This window comes from Dermacentor variabilis, chromosome 4, assembly GCF_050947875.1.
Source record: "Dermacentor variabilis isolate Ectoservices chromosome 4, ASM5094787v1, whole genome shotgun sequence".
Lineage (NCBI taxonomy): Eukaryota > Metazoa > Arthropoda > Arachnida > Ixodida > Ixodidae > Dermacentor > Dermacentor variabilis.
In genome coordinates, this window is record NC_134571.1 from 75,316,794 (window position 1) to 75,339,980 (window position 23,187).

At 45.2% G+C, this 23,187-nt stretch overlaps 2 protein-coding genes across 2 annotated transcripts in view; one reads left to right on the top strand and one right to left on the bottom strand.

Moving 5' to 3' along the window:
• Positions 1 to 262: 262 nt before the first annotated feature.
• Positions 263 to 10,951, bottom strand: LOC142577831 (solute carrier family 22 member 6-B-like). Its single transcript, XM_075687277.1, has 2 exons — positions 10,606 to 10,951; positions 263 to 2,646 (listed from the first exon to the last, which is right to left on the bottom strand). The coding sequence occupies exons 1-2, from the start codon at positions 10,729 to 10,731 to the stop codon at positions 1,168 to 1,170; spliced, it is 1,605 nt and encodes a 534-aa protein (XP_075543392.1). The 5' UTR covers positions 10,732 to 10,951; the 3' UTR covers positions 263 to 1,167.
• A 4,269-nt stretch (positions 10,952 to 15,220) lies between these two features.
• Positions 15,221 to 23,187, top strand: part of LOC142579393 (uncharacterized) — a 120,508-nt gene continuing 112,541 nt past the window's right edge. Inside the window, exons 1-2 of the mRNA XM_075689527.1 lie at positions 15,221 to 15,905; positions 22,466 to 22,557. The gene's annotated coding sequence lies outside the window, so the exon portion shown is untranslated. The remainder of the gene's footprint in view (positions 15,906 to 22,465; positions 22,558 to 23,187) is intronic.

Here is a 23,187-nt window from a genome sequence, read left to right on the forward strand (position 1 = left end):
CAAGCGAAATCGCAGCCTGTAGAAACGTCTTAGGCTAATAATTCGGTAAAGTGCATGTCCCCACGTGCATAATTTTAAACTAGATCGCAACGGGTAATCGTTCTAGTTATCGTTTACAGGTTCGCAGTCAAACCACCTTCACAGCGTAGATTCGACACCATATTTATTAAATATTTATTTATTTATTTATTTATTTATTTATTTATTTATTTATTTATTTATTTATTTATTTATTTATTTATTTATAATTTTGAGACCCCTTGGGAGTTAGCTCTCGCCTTCTCAGACGCGTTGCAACTTGAAGCTGCCAAATAAGTTGCGAACACGGCATTTTCACTGTACTCTCTCAAAGGTGCAATGCAACAGTCTAGTCATCAAAGGTTGTGACCTTTGGACCTTCAGAAAAGTGCCAATGACAAATCAAACGTGTCGACATTAGCGAAGCCTACTGGGAAGAGAATCGAAAAAGACAACAAATAGCTATCGTTTACCTCTTAAAGCTTAGGAGAACACATCTAACGAAGCATGCGTTTGATCTTGCAGATTCAATTCGTTTTACTTGTCGCTTGCCTGCGCACAGACGTCGCAAATTTACAGCGACAATTACTGCGATGTAAAATACTAGCCGTGGACTATTCGATTCAAGAGACATGCATGGCTTTACAGCCAACGGCATCAACGATCCGTACTGCATATTCTCCTCGTGTACGTTGTTAGATCACCTAAAGCGATGTTCGCACGTCGCCACAATAAAACAAAAATTTTAAAAGAAAGCGGCGATACATCTAACTTGCCTTACTGCAGTGAAGAAGTCAACATGTGATTCTAGTAGCCCCAAAGTTGTTTCTCAAAAAAAACTGTTGCACCAAACTTACGGTCTGCTAAGCGCCACAAGCAGGCGTGGAAGACCTTCTTAAGTCATGAATGTGGCCTGTGCGATCAAAAAGAAAAGAACCCGTTGCTGGCTTCAGCTCACGTAACAGTGGAAACAACAGCCGCTAAACGCTACAATTTCTGAACCTAATTTTTCAAATCCCACACTTCTAAACAATGTGCATATAAACGCGCACAGGAAAACAAAGCGCGGCCACTCTTTCCTGTGTGTCGACCCCGCGCAGTAAAAAAGAAAGAAGGTTGACGGCAAGATCCAGCAACGTAGTGTCTGCGCTATTTTAGAGCTGTTGAAACACTCGTCGTAGGAGTTTTTGAACCTGCCGATGCTGCAGGGCTTGTAGATCCGGACTGGGTGCAAGGTCTCGGAGACCACGATGGGGTGCTGGGAGATTGGATGCGTTTCTGCATGCGAGCCGTCGTCATTCTCGCATATTGCGTAGGTTGTAGAGACATCTTCATGTAGTTCATGTCTAGCTTTTCCGCGCTTGACCCTTTGATGCACCTCAGAGCTGACGTCCTACTGACAGATACTGTGTCAGAGTCCTCCGGAAGGTACTGGAACGCCATGGCTGAGGCGAAGGCTAAGGCAGCCATAACGACCAGTTCGATGTCCTCCGTGCCGACGTCATGGAGGGCGGATAGTACAGATGCCACCACAGCGCATACTCGACCGCACGCAAAGATCCAGCATAGCGCCACACTGCGCAACGGTGTTGGAAATAGTTCCGTGGCGTAGCGCCAATTCACGGTCAACGCCACGAAAACGCAACCTCTGGCAGCGGCATAGCATAGCTGGCTAACTAGTGAGGGTGCAAGAGCTACGTCTACGCTGGCGCTCATGAAGAGACCGAACCCGCCCAGCGCCAAAAAATAGGCGGTGACCACCCGCCGCCGAGTGAACCGCCTGATCGCCCATGTCATCAAATAGTAGCATAAAGCTTGGATGACCAAAGCGTTCCAGCGTGCCCAGGCATCGCCCTTTAGCGCCGATGATTTCAGGACAGTATAGAAGGCGAATGTTACAGACATGTAGCACACGGTCATGATGAACACGCTGTGTTGGACATCGAAATCGCGAGGCAATGGCGATTGTGCCTGCAACGCTTCCTGGTTCCTGACTATCTCGTTCTTGATCTTCACCATCATGGCCGCCGTGGTGGGAAGGGAGAAGCCATTGGTCTTCGCGGCCGCTAACATCACGGCTTCGGCTGTCTTGAGGTCGCGCTTGAAGACTAGCCATCGCGGAGACTCCTCGACCAGAAAGAAGGCGCTTGCTACCAGCACAGTCGGCACCAACACGGAAGCTTGCAGCAGACGCCAGCTCATGTGCACTTGCTTTAGCGTGTCGAACAAAAGGTCGGCAAGCGTCAGTCCCACGCCCACAGAAACGCTGGAATACAGTACTCTGCGGTCGTCTGGCGATACTTCCATCAGGAGGATGACTGAGATAACGGCGACGGTGGTCACGGCTGCCGAATTGACGAACCGCGTCGTCACGTACATTGCATAAGTGTCTGCGAAAGTGATCCCTACGGTTCCGGCAAGCAAGGCGGTGGTGGATGACAGGACGACCAGCTTGCGCCCAATGTGCTCGGCCGTGTAAGCCGCCCCAAACATGGCGACCAGAGCGCCTGCGCTGTAGACAGCGTTGGCAACGCCGACTAGGGGGCGCCTGTGGCACACCAAGTTCCAGCGGCTCACTAGGGTCTCGTCCGCTCTTTCCGGGTCGTAGTCCCACTCGAGACACAGGACCTGCACACGCGAATAGATTTCACGTCACGGCAGTATTAAGTCTAACCGGAGCCTATAAGCAGGTCACTGCAATGCTGTTCAACATGAACCAGTTTGTTCAATGGAAACGAAAGATCAACTCAAGAGTTGGTGTCATTGCGAAATCCTTCCACTTTTCTTGCAGCGGTGACTATGACATATAGCAGACGCTGCGGCACTGAAGGTACTGTATATTGTAAATTACAATGCTCTAACACTTGGATGCCTTATCGAAACCGGCTGTCCCTCATTACCATTGTTGAAGGTTCTTTAAAGATGACTACTGCGGGTGAGGTTGCTTTTTTTCGGCGACCATAAAACATATTTTGCAAAGCTGTTTTTTCCGAACGCGCTTATAGTGGAACACAAAAGAATCTCCTATTTATTCCAAAATCTGTTGAACCATCATCAGGAGCGTTGGATCTGCGGCTGCCGGCAACAGGCGCACATACGAATTTTAATATTCATCATCATCATCATCATCATCATTACTATCGGCGGCGGCAGCCTATTTTTATTTCCACTTGAGGACGAAAGGACCTCCAATTACTCCTGTCTTGCGCTAGCTGATTCCAACTTGCGCTAGCTGATTCCAACTTGCGCCTGCAGATTTCCTTATTTCATCACCCCACCTAATTTTCTGCCGTCCCCAAATGCGCGTCCCTTTTCTTCACACCCGTTCTACTAACTATAATGGTCCATCTGTTGTCTGCCCTACACATTGCATGGCCAGCCAAGCTACATTCTTTTATCCTAGTGTCAGCTAGAATATCGGCTATCGCCGTTTGCTCTCTGGTCCACAGCGCTCTTTTCCTGTCTGTTACCGTTGCGCTTAACAGTTTTCGTTCCATCGCTCTTTTATGGTCCTTAACTTGTTCTCGATCTTCTCTGTTAAGCTCAATGTTTGTGTCCCATATGTTAGCACAGGTAGAATGCAACGATTGTACACTTTTCCTTTCAACGATAGTGGTAAGCTTCCCGTCAATATTTGGTAATGCCTGCTCTATGTACTCCAACCCATTTTTTTTTCATCTGTAAATTTTGTTCTCATGATCAGGGACCCCTGTGAGTTATTGAACTAGATAAACGTACTAAATAAACGATGGCAGCGTGAAGCAGAGGTCGACCACCGTACCTCGAATCTGAAGGTAGCAAGCTCCAATCGTCGTCCAGTCCACAATATTTTTCAGGCTTAAGTGTCGTGTGAGACCGGCAAAAAATTCCAAGAGTCAGCGGGGCTATATCCTACTCGGGGCAACCAAATTAGGAAGGCCCATTAAGCTTCAACAAAGACATTCCCTCACAATAATTGTCCTCCCTAGTGCTATATTCGCCCACTAGCTCCCTCATCATTCTCACACCTATTATGCATACATGGACATAAAACCACAAATTGATATGGTTGCAAAAGAAAGAAAGAAAAATTTTGGGTCGAACCATTTATATGGCCGCAGATTACCCAGCGAAGCTGACAATCACAGACCGAGCAACTATGGCCAAATTGAGCGTCCAGAAACATTCTCTTGAATTTGGAATTCACCCCGGTGAAACTCGAACCTCTGCTATGCACAGTCCGGTTCTTACACACCGCGGCGCCTACTACGGCGCACATCCCTGTGTTTTCCCGCCACAACTGCCACGTCGTTATATTGATAGCAAACGGCAGCGAGACGCAGCCGGCAGAAACGGCGGCCAGTGCGGGTGCACACCCACACTGCGCAGGTGCGGCACGCGGTGAAATCACGCGTTCTTTCTTTCTTCTGCGCCGTACTAGGGTTCGTTAGGTTTTCGTTCACTTTACGGACGTTAGCCAGCCCAAATACTTCCCCCATACGAAACCTTGCAGCGTCGTCATCTGTATTTGTTCACTTTACGGACGTTAGCCAGCCAGCCAGATACCCTCCCTACGTGACCATGCGTACGGCTCATTCATACAGGTCCGTCAGGTAAAGAGGAAAAACATGTTAAGCTTTACTTTGAATGTGCTGCGAGTAAGTAATAGAAATTTTACCTTACACATGACGAATCCCGTTGAATTTAGGGACGTGATACCGACGCTAAACTTCAAATACAATAAAACACTCTTGTCTTCATGACGTGAATGCAACGCAAAGCATCCGCTAACTTGAATTTTGATCAACTCTCCCAGATGACTATACCATAACATTTGCTTTGTTGTGGAGTGGGCAAGGCGGCAGCGTGTCTGCAACGATGCTGAACAAGTCTGTCTTTTTCCTCTTGCAGGTTTTGACTACAGCTGTAGCCCCACATGCATCTGCATCAGGCCACTGTCTTTACCAGGCCATAGATTCGTTCTTCTTCCTTGCCGATGGGGACAACAATGCCGCCGGCAGGAACTACTGCAGTTTCATTGAGCAGCCGAGTGCCCCTGTGTGCTCTAAGCATCGACTTTATCGCCATCTTCCATGTGACGTCATCTGGCCCAGAACATTTAAACCTGCCGCCATCACCGTGCGTCTTCAGCGGGCAAGGCGGCGGCGTTTCTGCAACGATGCTGAAGAAGCCTGTCTTTTTCTTCGTGCAGGTTAGTTACCTTAGTGGTGCTAAATGTTTTTGAGTAATGATGCTTTTCTTCTTATGCTGCTTTGCCCATGGAAGCTAAATAGTGTACTTTCTTGTTCTCTGTGCTTCTTTTTTATATGTCGCAAACGTGTGGTGACGTAGAACAGAATCCAGGGCCTGATGACGACAAGCAGGTAGGGCAATTACACAGTGTAAAAGAGGAGCGTTTAAGTGATCATGATCTACTACTTCAAGTTCTCGAAGGTCAAAACGAAATTATTCGTCGCATGAACGACTTCAGCGCAACACAAACAAGTTTACGGGAATCGTTAGTACAATACAAGGACAGACTGGATTCTTTATAGGCATCGGTCACGCGAATGACTGGTGTTCATGAGCAAGTGGTATCTGTCGAATCTGAAGTAATGAAGGTAGAGAAAAGTGCAGAATTTATTGCTGATAAAGTTGACGACCTTGGAAGTCGTAGCAGGAGAAATAACTTTATTATTCACGGTTCGCGAGACTGCAGACGAAACATTGGCGTCATTGTATGAGAGTGTCACAAACATATTTTTCAAGAGACGCTTGAAGTTAATATAGCTGGTATATTGAAAGATGTCACATTATTGGACTGAAACGTCCAAATAAAACAAGGCCCATTATTCTTATGTTGCTCGATTACAGGGTAAAACTCCTTATTCTAAAGAATCGTGGCAAACTAAATAATTCAGATATGTATGCGACAGAAGACTACTCGCTAAAAGTACGGAGCATAAGAAAAAAAATCGTGGGAGTATACCAGTGGAAACTGAGAGCGCAATGATCGGGTGAGACTTTTTCACGACAAGATATCAGTCAATGAGACTTTGTACGCCTTAGATGAGTCCACTAATGATAAGACTGTCGTGTTAACAATATGAAAAGATGACTTCCTGATTGTTCTTCACTAAAATTTTTGAATGTAAACTATAAGAGCGTCGTGTGCAAGGGACTTGGCTTAGAGCACTTATCTTTAATCCACGAACGTCACGTTATCACGCTCACCAAAACATGGCTCTATGACGGTGTCTTTGACAGGGAATTTATTCCTTCCCAGTTTGGTGTACAGAGGCGCGATAGTAATTCTAGGGGTTGGGGCGTAGTCTTGCTTTTTAGGAAGCGCCTAAAAGTTGTACCCATTGTTGAGCCGCCTGGAGTCGAGGTCATGTTTTGTAAGTTGTTTTTTGAATGCCAATGTATAATAGTAGGAGTCGTTTACAGACTGCCGGGTGAAGGTGTGAAAGTGTTCGAAGAGCTGAAAACGTTTATCGCTTCTATTACGTCACGTGGCACTAAACTGATCTTCTATGGCGATTTCAGTTTGCGTGGCATTGACTGGAGCACTTTCACAGCCGCAAATAACGATGTTGTCAATAATCAAGAACTCATTGACATTGCGTTCCGTTTTGACCTAAGACAACCGGTTCATGAACACACGAATGTTCATGCCGAGGTTAAATCTGTTCTTGATCTTGTTTTTGTCCAAAAAAACATCCCAGGAACCATTGAATGTGATGTGGTTGACGGGATATCGGGTCACAAAACGGCATTTGTACAGTTCTCTTCTTTGAAAATGAAAGAAACCTTCTAAGTCTACATAATTTCGTTACTTCTCAAAAGTTGATAATGTTTCTGTATTGAACAGATTAGAACCTTCTTACGACAATTTCTTTTGCAGTGTCGGTACGTGTGATGTCGATTCTCTGTGGTTAAAGTTTAAGAATACAGTTCATGCTTGTATACAACTATTCGTACCACTTAGAACTAAAAAACTAACATGTCTAATTCCTGGATCACGAGAGACATTATTCACCTAAAAAGAAAAATCAAACGTCAAATCAAATCGAAAAAATTCTCGAAAACGCCACCATAGCACAATTACACAAAATCATATTGCAAGCATGACTCATGAACTTAACAATAAGCTTCGAGAACAAAAGGTCATTTTTTTATAATGTCCGGCTTAGCCGGATGATTAGAGAGTCTCCAGCGAACTTTTGGAGATTTATAAAACTCTTCTTGTCTAATAAATCCGTGTTAGACCCGTTGTTGTTCCTTATGTACATATATGATAATGTTGATGGACATGATGCTAAAATCAGACTTTACGGAGACGACTGTGTGTTATATTCTGTTAACTCGACTGAGGATCAGCTTCAACTATCCAGAAAACTTGTTGTTTCAGTGGTGCCACACATGGCAAATGCCTGTAGTAGCGTTGTCATCTCTGTAACAAATAAGGTGCGTGTGTTATTTGACTACATACTGGATGACAGCATACTATCACTTGTCATGCATCATGGATATCTATGTCTTCATATTTGCAATAATCTACGTTGTAACAATCACAAAACCCAACTCACTAACCAGGCAATGTCGGAGCTGCATTACATGAAACGTTCCCTTCGCAATTCCTCATGAAAAACAAAGCTTACAGCATACAAGGCTCTTATTTTACCTATTCTTGAGTACGCTAATATTATTTGGGACCTTTCTACTTAGGTTCATATCAACAGATTAGAAAGATTTCGAAATAAAGCGGCGATATTTATTTTTAATCGCTATGGCAGAGTATCGGTTTCGGGATTGATGGCAAAAGCTGGTATAGAGCACACCTCAGAGAGGAATAAAATGCTTTATGTTTAAAATCATTAAAGGGCACTTAAAAAGTGACACATCTATGTGCATTTATCTACAGGTTATGCTACTAGAAGGCGCCATAGTCTTTCAGTAGTTCCCTTTCAGCCAAAAAATAATGTGTTTCAGTATTCCTTCATCCCGCGAACGATAATAGAGTAGAATGACTTAGGTTCGCGCGCAGCTGAAACGGAAGACATCAAAAGTTTTGAAAAATTTATTACCAACTGATCGGTCATTGTACGCGTTCTTTTTTTTTCTTTCTTTTTTTACGCACACATATTGTATATATGTAATCATTTTTCATTTTCTTTTCCGCTCTCTGTTTGAGAGACGTGTCATGATCGTTTGCTACCCACTCTGCAATGACTCCCACTGGAGTCAGCAGTATTGCTAAATAAATAAATAAAATAAATAAATAAAATAGTAAGTAAATAAATAAATAGGAAAGCTACACATGCGATACGTGTTTCCGTAAGGTTAAAATTCTGCGAAGGACAGAAACCAATATTGCACGTAGAGTAATGAGTGTTCCGTAAAAAAGAAATCTAGTTGCACAACTACTAACCAGCTTCCGGATAAACGATTGTGGCGGCATGCATTAATTGTTGCGACTGCAAATAGGATGTTTGGTGTACATACTCGCTGTGTGCGATGAATCAGTTGAAAGTTACCACCTTCCTTGTCGCTTACGTCTCCTTGTTCTCCTATCTGATAAATACATCCTTCAGCAGCATAAATGTCCTTCGCTATCTTGTTAGGCTTCGTATCTAGTTGCTCGCAATTTTGTCATAAACTTCAGGGCGCGCACCAACGTTGCACTATAGGAATGTAATGTTTAAATCACTTTCTGCAGTTAGCACTTCTTTATGACACCTTTGGAATAAACTCGTTCAGGCAACCATGACAACAAAACTTTACTATATATAGTGACGAATTTTTTTTTATTTGCATTAGGGATCTCATTTGCGAAGTCTCTCAACGCCATCGCTGAACATCATTTGACGCATTTGTATTACATCCGTTCACATTGCACGTCTTTCGTTATTTTATATTTGATTTTCAGTCCCCACGAACCATCAGACAACTTGAAACACCGATTGTTGATGAGAAGTCTAGATATCACGCCACAGCAACATTCAAACGAACTTAAAGAGACAAGTAAATTCCCAAAGAAATAAATGTGCTCTCGTTAGTGTCTAAAGGTTTGGTTTATCTATCGAACATTCACGAGAACCACACCGTTCCGACATCGCCTAGTTTTGCCTACACCTGCGGAACAGGAAGTGTAAAAATGAAGGTACAGGCGCCCAGCGTGTTTAGCTGGAGTCCCCAAGTAACACCGATGGACGCCCATCGATAACGGCACTGCAGGAATGAAAATAGGCTGAGGAGAAAAGGCTTTCATCGGGCCTTTGCCAGCAAACCGTGATCCTACTGTGGAGGAAAGCCTTTTCAAGCGATCACCAATCGCCGCGCATTGCGCTTGTCGACACCACCTGACAGAAATTTCCTTGGTTCATCACGCCACGCATTTCTATGCTGTCCTGGACCTCGTTCCCTTGCCGGAAGTGCCAAATTGTGTTACTCTGATGCATGACTGGCTAGCTGTTCTGCGTGTCACATGGCATGCCGTGCGTCACGTCTTTATCCCAAGCTCAACAGGAATATCAGCTGAGTTCGTTTTCTTTCGTGTTCACATTTCTTTCTTTGTCTCTCTCGACCTTACGTACCGCTTCCCGTTCTATCGCTTACTGCGCCATCCTTAATTTTTTTCAAAGTTTCTTTGTTGTCCTCCAAGATTTGAAGCAGTGCGTTAGCACTGTTATAAATTATAAATTCTTAAGCTTCAGTTTATTCTAGGCTAATTATAGCGTATAAAATACACAGGCGAGGGTCCCAAAATACAAGACGGTAACAGCCTTGAAATTCGAATTTTACACTTCTATCTTTAAGCATAACGGGAACTAGCTTTTAATAATTTCATAATACCTGCGGTATATGCAAGTTAACTCTTTTATACTCTTCTAGTGGTTTTCTTCACATGATCTGGGTCCCTTGCGACTACTATTCGTTCGTAAAAATTATTCCTGTCCTGCTTCAAGAGGTCTACTATGAATTACTATTTTCCACTTATTTGCTGGGTTACTGAACAATACCTTACTATTTATCATATTAATCCTTCGACCCAACCACAGAGTTTCCTCGTTCAGCCCCTCAATCATTTGTATACCTAGTCCTTCCTAATGTTGCTGAAGAAGGCATTGCCATCTGCTAACCCCAGTGTTAGCCGATTGTTAGTGCCCCTGCAGGAGCGATCTTTATTTGTTGCGGCAGCGAGTCTGCGAGTAGGCTGGGGCACACGTACAGTAGTAATCTGTTGGTACTGAGCGTGGAAGACATTCCACTTAGCTGCGTGCTTACCTGCGTAGAATTGATTATCTGGCCACCTATAGCTCTCATGTAATCGCAGTTCGCACTATCATGATAGTTGATAGTTCTCACTATCAGTTCTCATGTAACCGTAGAAAATAAACTATGCACTTTATCCACTACACCCGGCCTGTGGCCTAGGAACGAAGGGGACAGCAAGTTGCTGAGATATTCTCTACTGATACTTATCGTTAATCATTCCACATTTATCATCTTAAATACTTCTTGCAAGATTGTATTGAATAACACTGAAGTCATTAGGTCTGCCTGCCTGATACCCTTGATGGCCGGTATAAATGAAATACGAACCGTTTCGGTGCTGTTGGGATCGCCGCGCCTGTCGTAGACGCTGCAGCGGCTGAACCGCCCACCTGGTTCCAGGGGCACGGTGGCGTTCTTCCAGGCGTCCATAGACATGTTGACATCGGCGGGCATCCGACACCAGTGGTCCACGTCCCCAGCGACGAGCGGGAATGTCTGCGTGTGACAATGGACGGCTAGCACGCTGACCACGGTGACGAAGGCGATGCCCTTCTGGAACAGGCCGTTGCCGAAGAGGTCGTTGCAGTCAAAACACTCGCTACTCTTCAGGTCGACGCGTGCTAGCCGTTTTTCAGAGAACAGACCAATCAACAATTCCACGGCCAAGGCCAGATCTTCTTCTTCTTCTTCTTCTTATTCTTCTTCCACTACTTCTTCTCTACTCATGAATAGGATAGGATAGGATAGCCTTCTACGATGGCGCGTACCCACTGCTGGGGATTGTGCGAGATTTGGCTGGAATTGGGAAGATTTTGTTAATACAAAAATTTGTAAGAGTGTCAGGTTGAAATGGATGTTTGAAGAATTTAAGAGAATCACCTTGGAACAACTATGAATTTCTCTACGGCTGAGCAAACATCACTGTGGTAGTTTCAAAGAGAGGAGGCTCCTTGAGAAAGAATATTTAGAATGAAAACATATAAACCAAGTTGCCTGAACGTTGGTTCTGAAATGTTTTTCCTTTAAAAAAAAGGAAAACGGCCGCAGAATAAAAAAAAAAGATCTATTGTCTCGTCTTGTGCACAAATTGGGCACACAGGGGAGGGTTTCTGACCAGCCCTGGGACGATAAACGTTTAATACTAGTATTATACATCGCAATCGGGTAAAAATTACTTCAGTTTTTCTTATGTGAAAGAAATTTGTGCCAAGGGAATAGGAGGTGTCGATATTCTGAAAAATGTGCTGTCGCTGGGTTCATAAAGTCTAGCGCAATTGCATATCTCCTAAATCTAGCAGTTGTTACGTAGGCTATCATTACTTCGTACTATCATTACGTGCGAAGTAATGATAGTACAGGGTCATTGAGGGCCGGTCTCGTGACACTGTAAGCCATTTCGTTGACGAATAATCCCTTATGCCCAGGCACCCAAAGTAGCCTAATTAAATTTATATGGGCAGGCACTAGAAAATGAAGTGTACGTAAAAGATTAATACAACTATTTGTTGTGAGCGATGTACATAAAGGTAAAGAATTTGTTATTATGGCTAGAGTTGATATTGATGAATTTAGTTTGCGTAAGGCTAACACTACAGCTAGAAATCCAGCCAGATATACGGATAAGCAGTTCAGAATCATGATTCAGAATGACCAGTCTGGAGAAGGAGCGAAAATGACAATTCCAGATTTTCCTCCACACTGTGAATCGTCTGTTCAAATGACCGTATTTATAGATAAATTCATTAAATGTTCTTGTAATAGTCCATTTAAAATATTATGAGAGATAAATTTTGCATTTCTTGGGTAGATGTCATCGTAGATGATTTGTAGACTCTCTCTCCACAAACAGGTGGCACCTCCCAAATACGCACATTAAAGGGATTAATCAATGTTTGTACGAAGACCACCTGGGGTGTGTAAAACCAAGGCCAGTGTACTCCGAAGAACAATACAGGCTAGGAAATGAATATGTTTCCCAATCTTCTAATAAAGATTTCGCACATATTTAAGAATGTTTACACCGTCAGCATACGAAACCTGCACAATATTGAGGTCAACCTGACTTCTTGATGTAATACGTTAATAGCCACAAATTTCGGTAATGCGCAGCACAATCGCAGGGCTTCCCGCTCAAGCAGCACAAGGTAGCGTAATTCGTAAGCTGGCGCATCAGAAAATAGTGCTCATGAACCGGCCAGAATTTCTCCCTTCTTGTTCTCGTTGTCTTTAACATATGACACGTATTTTGCTGTTGTTTGGGCCTTCAACATATGGTACGTACCCACTAGGAGATATTGGCCAAGGTTCGTCATGGAAACATAGTTCCTTGCTTCCCGTTACGTAGTGGTCGATACTACCTATATTTAAATAATAATGATTATAAACTTTCTTTTTCTTTTGAAAAATGAATATGCCAATTTTCGATGACGCCGCTAGATTACGAAAAGAAGATGCGATCTAATGTTAATAATGAGGAGAGGTTGTTCAACGTGACAGTATCCCTGTAGCAATTACGTATTCATGCACAATCTGGTACACTTGATTTCGTACTCGACCAAGGGTTTTTGCACCACTCACATGTTCCACTCACATGTTCAAAAAAAGTAAAGGCCATTGATTCACGAAATGTGAATCAACGGCTGCGCCAATGGCATGACTGGCTGTTTAGTCTAGCCGCTTATATTTCGCTTCTCGTGTTTGACAGCTTCACTCTTGCCAACGTAACTCGTTATTTTGTACATGTACGTGCGTGCTTTAAAACTTGTCAGCGTGATTTAACGACCATTGAGCTTATGTAGAAGCCACCGTGCTTTCTGTTTCTGCAATAGTACGTCTGCAATAGTATATGTATGCAATAGTATTTGACCCACATCGGCATGGTGAAACACCACGTGTTCTCATACAGCGTATAAAACCTTCAAATCAAAACAAAGAACAAGTGCTGTGGGGCGCCTGTACAACAATCAAGCGGAATTCTGCGGCAGTACAACGAAAAAGGAAATTGGCAGAGACCCTTAAACTTGCGTGGCAATGCGAAAGCATCATAGTCCCTTCGGTGACATTTTTTTTTCCGAGCGTTCCTTGTCCGTTATAGCTCTCGCCTGCGTTCTAACTTCGCCTCGTTAAGCCAGGAGGCGATGCTAAGGTCAAATGAAAACGCGCCAAGCGTCTCAACGCGCCCGCATGCCCGCGAGGAGTTCGTAACTCGGAAGACCGCTTGGCGGCGTTGAATTGGACATTATTAACGCGACAGCGTTAAGGAGCTCGTGTCGCAGAAAAGCCGGTGTCGTCGGCGTTGGCCGTGAGCGATAAATCTCAGCAGGCACTTCATGAATAAAAAACAACTTGCAAGATGGGCTGGGTGGGAATCGAACCAGGGTCTCCGGAGTGTGAGACGGAGACGTTACCACTGAACCAGGAGTTTTTTTTTTCTTTATTGCCGGTCTTCGACGTACACATACGGCATAAACAGATACACTTCATAATGGTAAAAGCAATGACCGTCTTGGGCCCTTGCGAATAGTTAAAAACACTTGATTACCGCTAGTTCATCCAATATATGCATCCATTCGGGTGGTTCTGTTCTCGTTTTATAAGCTTCACGCAGATATAGCACGCTTTCAATGAAATGCTCTCTCGCAGGATGAATAACAAGCCTCTCATGACGCTCATCCATTCTTGTTTTCCACAGGCTATGTAAACATATTGCCATAAACATGTCACATGGCATATCTGCGTTCTCAGTTGGCAAGAAGCGGATGCCGTACGGTGTTATCGGTAATTCCTTTTTCAACGTTCTTTGTAGGATGTCCCACAAGAACATTGCATCTGAACAATCAAGAAAGATATGCTCAATCGTCTCCGGTTGCCTGCATCTTGAGCAGTTTACAGACCACGGAACAAAGATTCCCCTTGCTCTTAGCCATGGCTTCACTGGGAGCGTTCCACTGTGTAAATGGAAGAAAAAGGTTTTTGCGGATGACCGTATCGGCATCCGCTTCACTCGTTTGAGCACATTTCCCCCTCTGGATTCAACGCGGTACATTGAACGATAGACAGGCACAGGCAATGATACATCAAGTAAATCTTTGTGCAGTCTTTTCCGTTTAACAGATGCAAGGTAATTCAATGAAAAGCGCGTATGTAGGAAGTCAAAGGCCAATACGACTTCTCGCAGGAAGCCTCTGGGCCTAGGTCCTGTGCTGTAATCGGAGGACACAACGAATTGAGGCAACGCGTTGCTCAAACGTCCACGAAGGACTGTGCACAAGAATGTATCCTTCTGATCACGTTGGAACAAAAATCTCCACACGACTTGTCTTAAAAAGAGATGAACCAACCCTAGGCCTCCACTTTTCACTGTTCTGAACAAATTAGTGCGACTAGAGCGCTCCCATACGGAACCCCAAATGAAGATGGCAAACTGCCGGTGTATTCTTTGTATGCTGACTCTTGATGCGCACAATGCTTGTAAAACATACCAAATTTTGGCCACTAAAAACACATTACACATTGTTGCTTTTGTGAATATTGATAGTTCTCTCCCACCCAGCCTTGCCGTTTTCGCCTTAATTTCTGCGACCTCTCCTTGCCAATAATCTTTGGTGTCCTGGTGGTGTTGCAGAGGTACCCCAAGGTACTTGGTAGGCGTATTCGTCCACTGCATTTTTTCAAAAAGTGAAGGCGTGTCTTCCACGAGTTCGATGCTTCAAAGCGGTACAAAAGCGCCTCTAGTGAACGCGGTGTTGCCTTAGAAACGAGCTGTTTCTAATGCTCAGGCGTGCGTCGCTTGCTCAGGCGCACAATCGTTGTCGCGCCGAACGCTGCGTTGCTCGACGCTCACCGCGTCCGATGCGGGGCGCGTAGTCGCTGCGCCGTAGCCCATTGTCTTACACCCCTTGGCGGGTCGACGGGAACGCTGTCGCGTTCCACTCTTGAAGGCGAAGCTTAAGCGTCCTCCAATTTTTGCTTTGGCATTCACAACTCATAAGAAGTGCCTAGGTGCCCTCGGATCTTTTCTTTTCTTTTTTGATTGCGAGATAGTGAGACTGTGTAGCAGAGTTCAACAACACCTTTTGTGTACCGGGAACATGTGGCGACGTGGTCGTTATCGAATGCCATCCTGGAAACAGCCGGCAACGCAGTCTTCCTAGGAACCCCGAAGCCGTCTCCCCATGGGTATCGGAGAGAACGCGCAAGCGGACGCCGGTGATGGAATATTGCAAGAACAGCTAGCAACGTAGCCTGCGTCGCTGTTACATCGCTGTGGACTGCAAAGTTTCAAGGGGGTCATGGCGAAGAAGCCGAGCCTACCATCTACGCGGTGACACGTCTACCCCCAGGGGCGGTATATGCTAGCGATCCATCATGTTTTCAAACCTTTTCGCCCGTTGTCGTTGGCTCGGACACCGCATCGTTTGCTAGAAAATAAACCCCTGGTCGGCAAGGCGGCTGGGTCTTACCCGAGGGTCCGTGCGCGGTCCAGCATCTCCATGGACGAGATTCCGAGTACTCGCACTTTGCTCCACCACAATGGCTCTGATATGCACCGTGCAGCGAGCCACAAGGAGAGCTTGGAAATTGCGAGCGGGAGACGCGCAGCGGAGGAGACAGCACAGCGTGCCGAGGTAAGCCCCGTGCGGTCCTTTCGATATACTGACTTCAACATGGCGCGCAGATTTTAGGAAATAGCTTCGAATAGCAACGTTAAATGTACAGTGTACAGGATCCGTCAAGTAGACGGCATGAGAAGTAAGCCACACCTGTCTCGCTTAACGAAATGAAGGTAAAATTTTTGGAACGTTCTTGAAATTGCACTTGGGGGATTTGAGGGTAACACTTATGCGTACCACGTTGGCGTGCTCTGTATATTGCGTTATCTCTGCTCATTGCCGTATAGAGTTAATCCAATACACCATTACCTCATCGCAATACCATCCAGTTTTCCATTGTATATTAACTGCTGTGTATACCCAGAAAACGTAATGCCCGTTCTTTTTTTTTTTATTAAGATAGCAGTTATATGGACGCTCGAGGCGCATTCGTGCCGTCGGCGCCGCCGTTGCCGTTGTGCGTTCTCGCTCGACGGCGCATGCGCGGCAAGCGCGCGGGGGCAGTTGGTGGTGCGTTAGAGCGAAAGTGCCGGAGGACGCGCGGGGCGTTTGGCCACAAAAACAACAAATCTAAGGGGACGCATCGTCAGCGCTGCGCTTAATAGCCTCGGTGCCAGGGCCGCTTTGATAGCCAGGGCCGCTTTATACTTTCGACTGCTGGCATGAAAGCGCCGTGCGCCCATAAGCATTCCTGCTCAGGTGCTGGGCGGAGCGGAACGGGCAGTAAACGCCAAACTAACCAGTGTTTAACTGGGCGCTGACTAACACAACGATACGTTGTCGATCTCATCTCGTGCATCATCAAGATGCGATGCCTGCCACACTACTGTCGATGCTCTTGTAGGCCAGCGTTGAGAGACGCCTGGTAGCCGCCACGGCTCTGTTCCTTCTGTCGCGCAGGAGTTTCCTTCCGTACTGCGTCGCGCCGACATGTCGCACCCGTATTTACTGAGAACGAAGTCCGAGTAGTTCAAGAGCAACACTAAACCTTGATATCGCTGTCAATGCTACGCCCTTCGGGCGACACTGTCAACTTTATTTTCCTTTCCCGACTCTTCGCCACTCGGCACTTCCAAAGGTGTAGCGCAGAGCGTATGTTTCCGTCGTCACTTCTCATGCTCCTCTACTTCTCTTTTTCCCTTTCTATTTAAGTCTGTGTGGAGTAAACCTTCTCTCTCTCTCTACATTTTTGATGATCTGCACAATCCTGAAGAATAAAATCAGAAATGGACGAGTCATATGCTACAACGCCTTTCAGATAGAGAGAGATCTTAATGAAAAGAAAAGCTGAGAGGTTGACAGGAGCATGTCTCGAGGGTAAAGGAGAAAAGGGAAAGACAGGTAAGCAGAAAGATGAGGAGTGATGATGGAAATAAATGTGCCGAGACTTCTGCTGCCCGATCAGTCCAACTTCATCGCTGTCCCTGACAAATGCACGAGAAAGCACAGGATATATACAATCCGCGCACACTGTCGATACATACAGTTCTGCAATAACTGTATATATAGATATATAGAAACGTGTATACACATGAACTAACCAGATGCATTATAGCTACATATCAAGCAGCTCACAGCAATCAATGGTAGACATCACATCTTCAATTCACAGCCACTTATTCAGGCTGGCATCATTTTAAAAAATCCAACAGCTTTTGCGGCTCGTAGTCAATTCCCTGCATCTTCCCAGGCTCCTGAGAGAGTTTCCTCGGAAAGAGGTCGGGAGTCTAGAGAAGAGACAGCCGCTAGGAGTGTGTTCCGCTCAGGCGCATACCGAGCACCAGTGTTGCCATTTTAGGGGTTTTGTCCCTAGATTGAGCGACTTCTTTCTCTGTTTAGGAAAAAACCTTTCTATTTAGCGACAAGCGAATTTTTTTTAACGAATGACTCGACAACTTTGACAACATTTTAGTGACCTCACAGTTATGAAAGTTGCTTCAATAATGGCTTTCTTGAGACCACTTCATTATTCAAGAGCTGACCGAGTAGGGGGGCGAAAGTGCCTAATGTATGCTGAAGCTGAATGCTGAAGCAACTATGTTCTGCACTCAGATGGAGAGAGAGAGAGAGAGAGAGAGAGAGAGAGAGAGAGAGAGAGAGAGGTGGAGCAAGGGAAAAGTTTAATGATATCTGGAGAGGTTAACCTAATGACAGACCTAGCATAGTAATCAGAGTGAGAAGGTGGGGGATGCAAGATGGCACCCACAGATGTCATACGCTGTGGTTAATATGGACGAGAGAACGAAACTTCACAATGTGCTTGCAAAACGCGTTAGTTGTTTTCTTTTATTCTCTTTATTTTTTTTTCTCTTTACAAAACTCGTTCGAAACGGGTTCTAACACTGCTGTTGCTGCAGTTTATCTGACTACGTTCGATTGGTGGCAGTTTGCAGGCTCAGCAGTAGATAAAATTACTATTTGTGATAATTTTTACAGTGATATATAGAATTCAGTATAGAATTCAGCTGGTGAATCATACTATGTATTAACTGTAAAAAGTAGTACATTTTGTAACGGCTGGACTTGTTCCCGCGAAACACAAACGAATCACATATGCATTAATTTCGCTTCTCACAGCTATTACGCGGAGCTTTCAAGTGGAACAAGAGGAGGCAGCGCAGTATTTGACTGATATAAATGTCACATAGTTGTTGTTCGTCGTGGTAAGAACGTGAATAAGCGCGGGCCACTAAGTTTAGTCCTCCCGGATAGGAGCTCCATACGAGCACCAGCAAGTGTAAACCGAACCTGGCGTGTCTTTGTGCTACGAAAATCAGGTTAGTAGTGTTCTTTTGAACGGTGATGTTATTTGTCATCTTACATTCTGAAGCTAAAGAGAAACATTTCGCCCGTTATCATCCGTTGTTTTGCAAGCATATAAAAATGTCATCTGCACGATGCTGGTAAATTTACTGTTTATTCCTCACCTTCGCAGACACTGCACAAACGTAAAACGTTCCGGCAGATGTGCTGCGCCACGTTAGCGTACTGCATACTGCTCCAAACCACCTACATTACCATTGCAGCAAATTTAGTGAAAATTTGCTCTGTCTCTGTTTAGCAACACGCTCGAAGGAAAAGTCGATAACACTGGTGGGCACACACAGAGCACATGGTCAGTAGTCTCAAGGCTAAAACAGACGTAATAGTCAGGATTACAGATCTCCATCTCCAATTTATTTTCATGGATTTCCGTTTATATTCCACACCAAGACTCAAATTCAGTTGACATAGAAATTCTCCTGGTCTCGTGGAATCCTAAGCGGGAGCTGAAATTATTAACTAAGGAGGAGGAATCCTAACAAGGAGCCCACTGGTTCTTTCAATGGGTAGAGAAGTAGCACGACCTGTCGCTCGGTTGTTTACATGGGTTTTCATATCGAAATGGAGCACTATAGGGATTTGCGAAGGTCTCTGGACGCCCCTTGTCCCCACCACAGCTTTGGTAAAATAGTGTATCCGCCGCTGCTTTATGGGGCAGACAAGAGCTTCCACCGGGTACGTATACCACTAGAATAGCTACACGCGTGCTTCCGACCAGGTGCAGGGTAACTATGGGAGTTCCAAACGCTTGGAAGAACCTATAGGGAAGACGGAGACATGTTACTGCCAGATTCGTGCGTGCGTGCTTGCGTGTGCGTGCGTGTGCGTGTGTGCGTGCGTGCGTGCGTGTGTGTGCTCGCGTGCATGCATGTGTTTAACCCACACACGCATGCACGCGACACGCACACACGCACGCACACACGCATGACAATTACCGCGTGCGCGGGCGGCAATTTGGCGCAGGCTCCTTTCCCACGCGTATCACACCTGGAGAAAGCCGAACGCCAAGCCATTGGTTGCCTGGCGGCGGTGGGAATCGAAACCTCAGCCTCCTGCAGCCGAGTCGGGTGCTAGGCGATGCATACGGTGACCTGATGATGGGATCTAACCTCAGTCCCTGAGCCCAGCAACCCGTATGCGCCCTAACTCAACCCGTTCTATTCTGAAAGCGCACAGACGAACTTGGCAGCCACGCTCGCCACTCCTGTAGTCCTCAGTATAGCCCGTGCGCATGATCTGGGGCCCGATCACCACTGAGCGACAAACTTTCCACGACGGGTCGCCGTCCACGGCTGCGCTTGCCTTGGCTGTTAGGCCTAACTGGTGCTGCTTCGCCCGAGCGTCTGCCACCAATGTCGGGGTTTAGTGCCGCGTAGGCGGAAATCGATTCACAGCGGCCATACGGCTCTCGGAAGACCGTACGTTTGCTGCAAATAATATGTTTGATTATTATATTTGAATAATCGAGCAGGTGAAGAAATCAGAGTATAGGCAACTTTAAACAATTTCACCTTTTAGCTATGCGAGGCGACTTGCAAACCTAAACCGAAACTGTCGATTATACATGTTTAAAATTTACCACATTGACGAGCATAACACGCACCAACAACCGAAAAAATTGACTAATGTCGAGGTGCGGATTAATTTTTTTGAAACAGTAAAATTAAGTGAAATTAGATATGCGAATTCTCAGTTAAGGTGTGGCTTCACGGCAGTAAATATGTAGTTTGGAGGTGTGGTTTCACGGCAGTGCGACTATTTCTGCCGTGAAACTGTCTCTAGGGCAGAGTTCTCCGGAAATCTGGGTGCCCAGTGGGCCTGGTCCATCGGGCACGGGACATATAGCAACAGTTAGGAGATCCTGCGGTTACATCAATATGCGCATATTCTGTCTTGGTATTATTCGGCATTGTGGTTGACTTCGAGACTGCCACTTGATGGGTCTGCTGTGTGCCCGTAAGAATTCGCGATTCGAGGATGGCACGAGGATGTGCAGCAGGTTACACAAGAAAGCTATCGCCGACTCTGACAACCTTCGATAGTCTGTCACAGTTTAACGCGATAGCGTTAAGGGCTCCGTGTTACAGAAAATCTGGTGTTCCGACAGAAAATCCGCAGAAAAAAAAGCCTCCCCAACCACAACCACGCAGGCTGCGCGTGGCGCAAAGGCGTTACTGAAATAATTGAATTTCTTGAAGTAAAATTAGTCGGAAAATTCGTAGTCAAACTTAGACGCAACTTGGAGACATGATAGCGTAAGATTGCCATTTGAATATATGAGGAAATAATTTGAATATACGAGAAAACATAATTATGTTACGCGGCAACTCAAACACAACCCTTTTTCCTTGTTTACAGGAGGCATGAATCATTGACGAGCCACTGTTTGTAACCTCGGCTTTACGGGTGTGTGATTCATTGCCGTGCCCTGCACTGCGCCTGGATCGGCCGACTATTGTTCTCTATCGGACCGCGTGTCGCGGTACATCCGGTGTTGGTGTCAGCACCAACGGGGCCCGATAACGCTATCACGTTCCACGCTTAAAGGCGAACCTTAAGCGTCGTCCAAGTTGTTCTCACAATTGCTTGTGGCAAATCCACAAAGGAAAATAAGTTATATACGTAAGAGAAGCTTGTGTTCAGCAACAAGTTCCTGAAGGATTCGAAGTTTTCGATTTGGTCGCGCTTGAAAAGGTCGAACCTCGAATCAGGCCAAAATGTGGCAGGCGTCAAATAAAGTGTTTTATATGTATTGTACTGTTTAGGTTCGTGGAAGGAAAAATTGTCGTCCAACCGAAAATAGCATAAAGCTTCCCTTCTGAGGAAACTGTTGGTTTCCTATGCAGCTTCGTCTCCAATCGGATGGATCTCCTTTTTTTGCGACGGAACTTCTTTCACCTTGCCGATTTCCACAGCACTTGTTTGACTGTTTGCCATATTCAATGTCCCTGTGTTACGTGTTGTAAATTTGGCCTCGCCTTGTCATGTGCTAGCCTCCTGGTTAGCGCATAGTGGAGCGACCAACCGGGAACGGCATTTCTCCTGGGTCCGATGCTTAGAACAAGGCAAATTTTTCTTTAACTGCTAGGCTTTGTTTCAGAGGAATTCGTACGGGTTTCATTTTCTAGCTTTCACGCTACTATCAATTTGATGACAAGTTTCTCGTCGATGGAACCTTATTTTCGTAACGCACTAGTTATAGCTTCCGAATGGCAAATGCAAGGTCATGAATTCGAATCCCACTGGAAGGCCAATACCGCAGAGTTGTACATGGCTAGGGTTCCATGCATTTTTGTTCTCCGTGAACAAAAACTATCATCATCAATGGCTTGTACCCCCGTAAGCATTCATGCTCCCGTAAGCAATCAAAAAATGCAATGATTCATAGCCCCGTAAGGCAGAGGCTACAAACACTCAGCAAAGTGAAGCGAACAGTTCTTAAATTCTTTCCAATCATGGATACCACATACAGAACAGCATGTCGAAGACCGTCATCACCCCCGTGAGCAATGGCTCATACCCTGTAGGCAAGCAAAAAATGGAATGACTCGTAGTGCCGTAAGGTTCATGGCTACTCACTTTGCGTGACTTAGCTACGATTGCCGATGATATCAATGTGGATGTGTCGGTACCGAAAAGGGGGCGGTTTACGCGTTCCGTGCTGCAAACATTATCCGTTGCGATGCCACACCGATCCGGCTCCACCAACCACCCAGCTTCAGTAGACGTAATTACCTTTTTTTTTTTTTCAGGAGCAGAGGAAAGAAACCACCGAAGAGCAACGTATACGAACAAAGCGGAAATATCATGGGCACATTTATGTCAAGAGGTCTGCACACAAGTCGTAAGTGTACTCTGCATCATCCATAGATTGGCGACAAGTGTATAGGCACGTACAGAAAAGTTGAACACACGACTGCATCTTTTTGCTTTAAAAAAATATCTTCGTAATATATGCTTCCGCAGGAAACAGCACGGTAAATCACGCTAAGCAAATCGGTGAACGGGTTTTAAGATGCATAATTATTACAGTGCGAAACACGAGGATACTGTATCGTGCATATGTCGTCTTTATCTTCGTATTTTGCGCTGTAACAATTATGACTAAATGCCAACTAGCCTAATTCACCGTTCTCCTGGGTTCCAATACCCATTCAACATGCATACGCAAGGAAACATTGTCGAAATGTACTGCAAATGAAAGAGCACACAAAAGTACCATTTTAATCAGCGTGATCTATAGTATCGACAACATCGACATTTCTTTTTCGTCCTAACGAGAATTTACACGAACAGCTTCTTGACAGAACCTGCTAGAAAAGAATATCGCCCCTCAGGAAAACTCACGAAGGCCGACATGCGAGCTCACGAATACGCGACACCGTCGCACAAGCAAAAAACTTTTTAAAAATGCGTAAGCGAAGCTGGACAAACAGTCTTGAAAGACGCACACACCAACGTGCGCAAAAACTCT

What these genes read in the sequence shown, in the direction of transcription:
- LOC142577831 (XM_075687277.1), bottom strand. Translation starts at nt 10,731, where the DNA reads ATGCCCGCCGATGTCAACATGTCTATGGACGCCTGGAAGAACGCCACC. An exon ending in ATCCCAACAGCACCGAAACG is followed by an intron (nt 2,647 to 10,605) that starts GTTCGTATTTCA and finishes TCGCGTGTGCAG; the next exon opens with GTCCTGTGTCTCGAGTGGGA.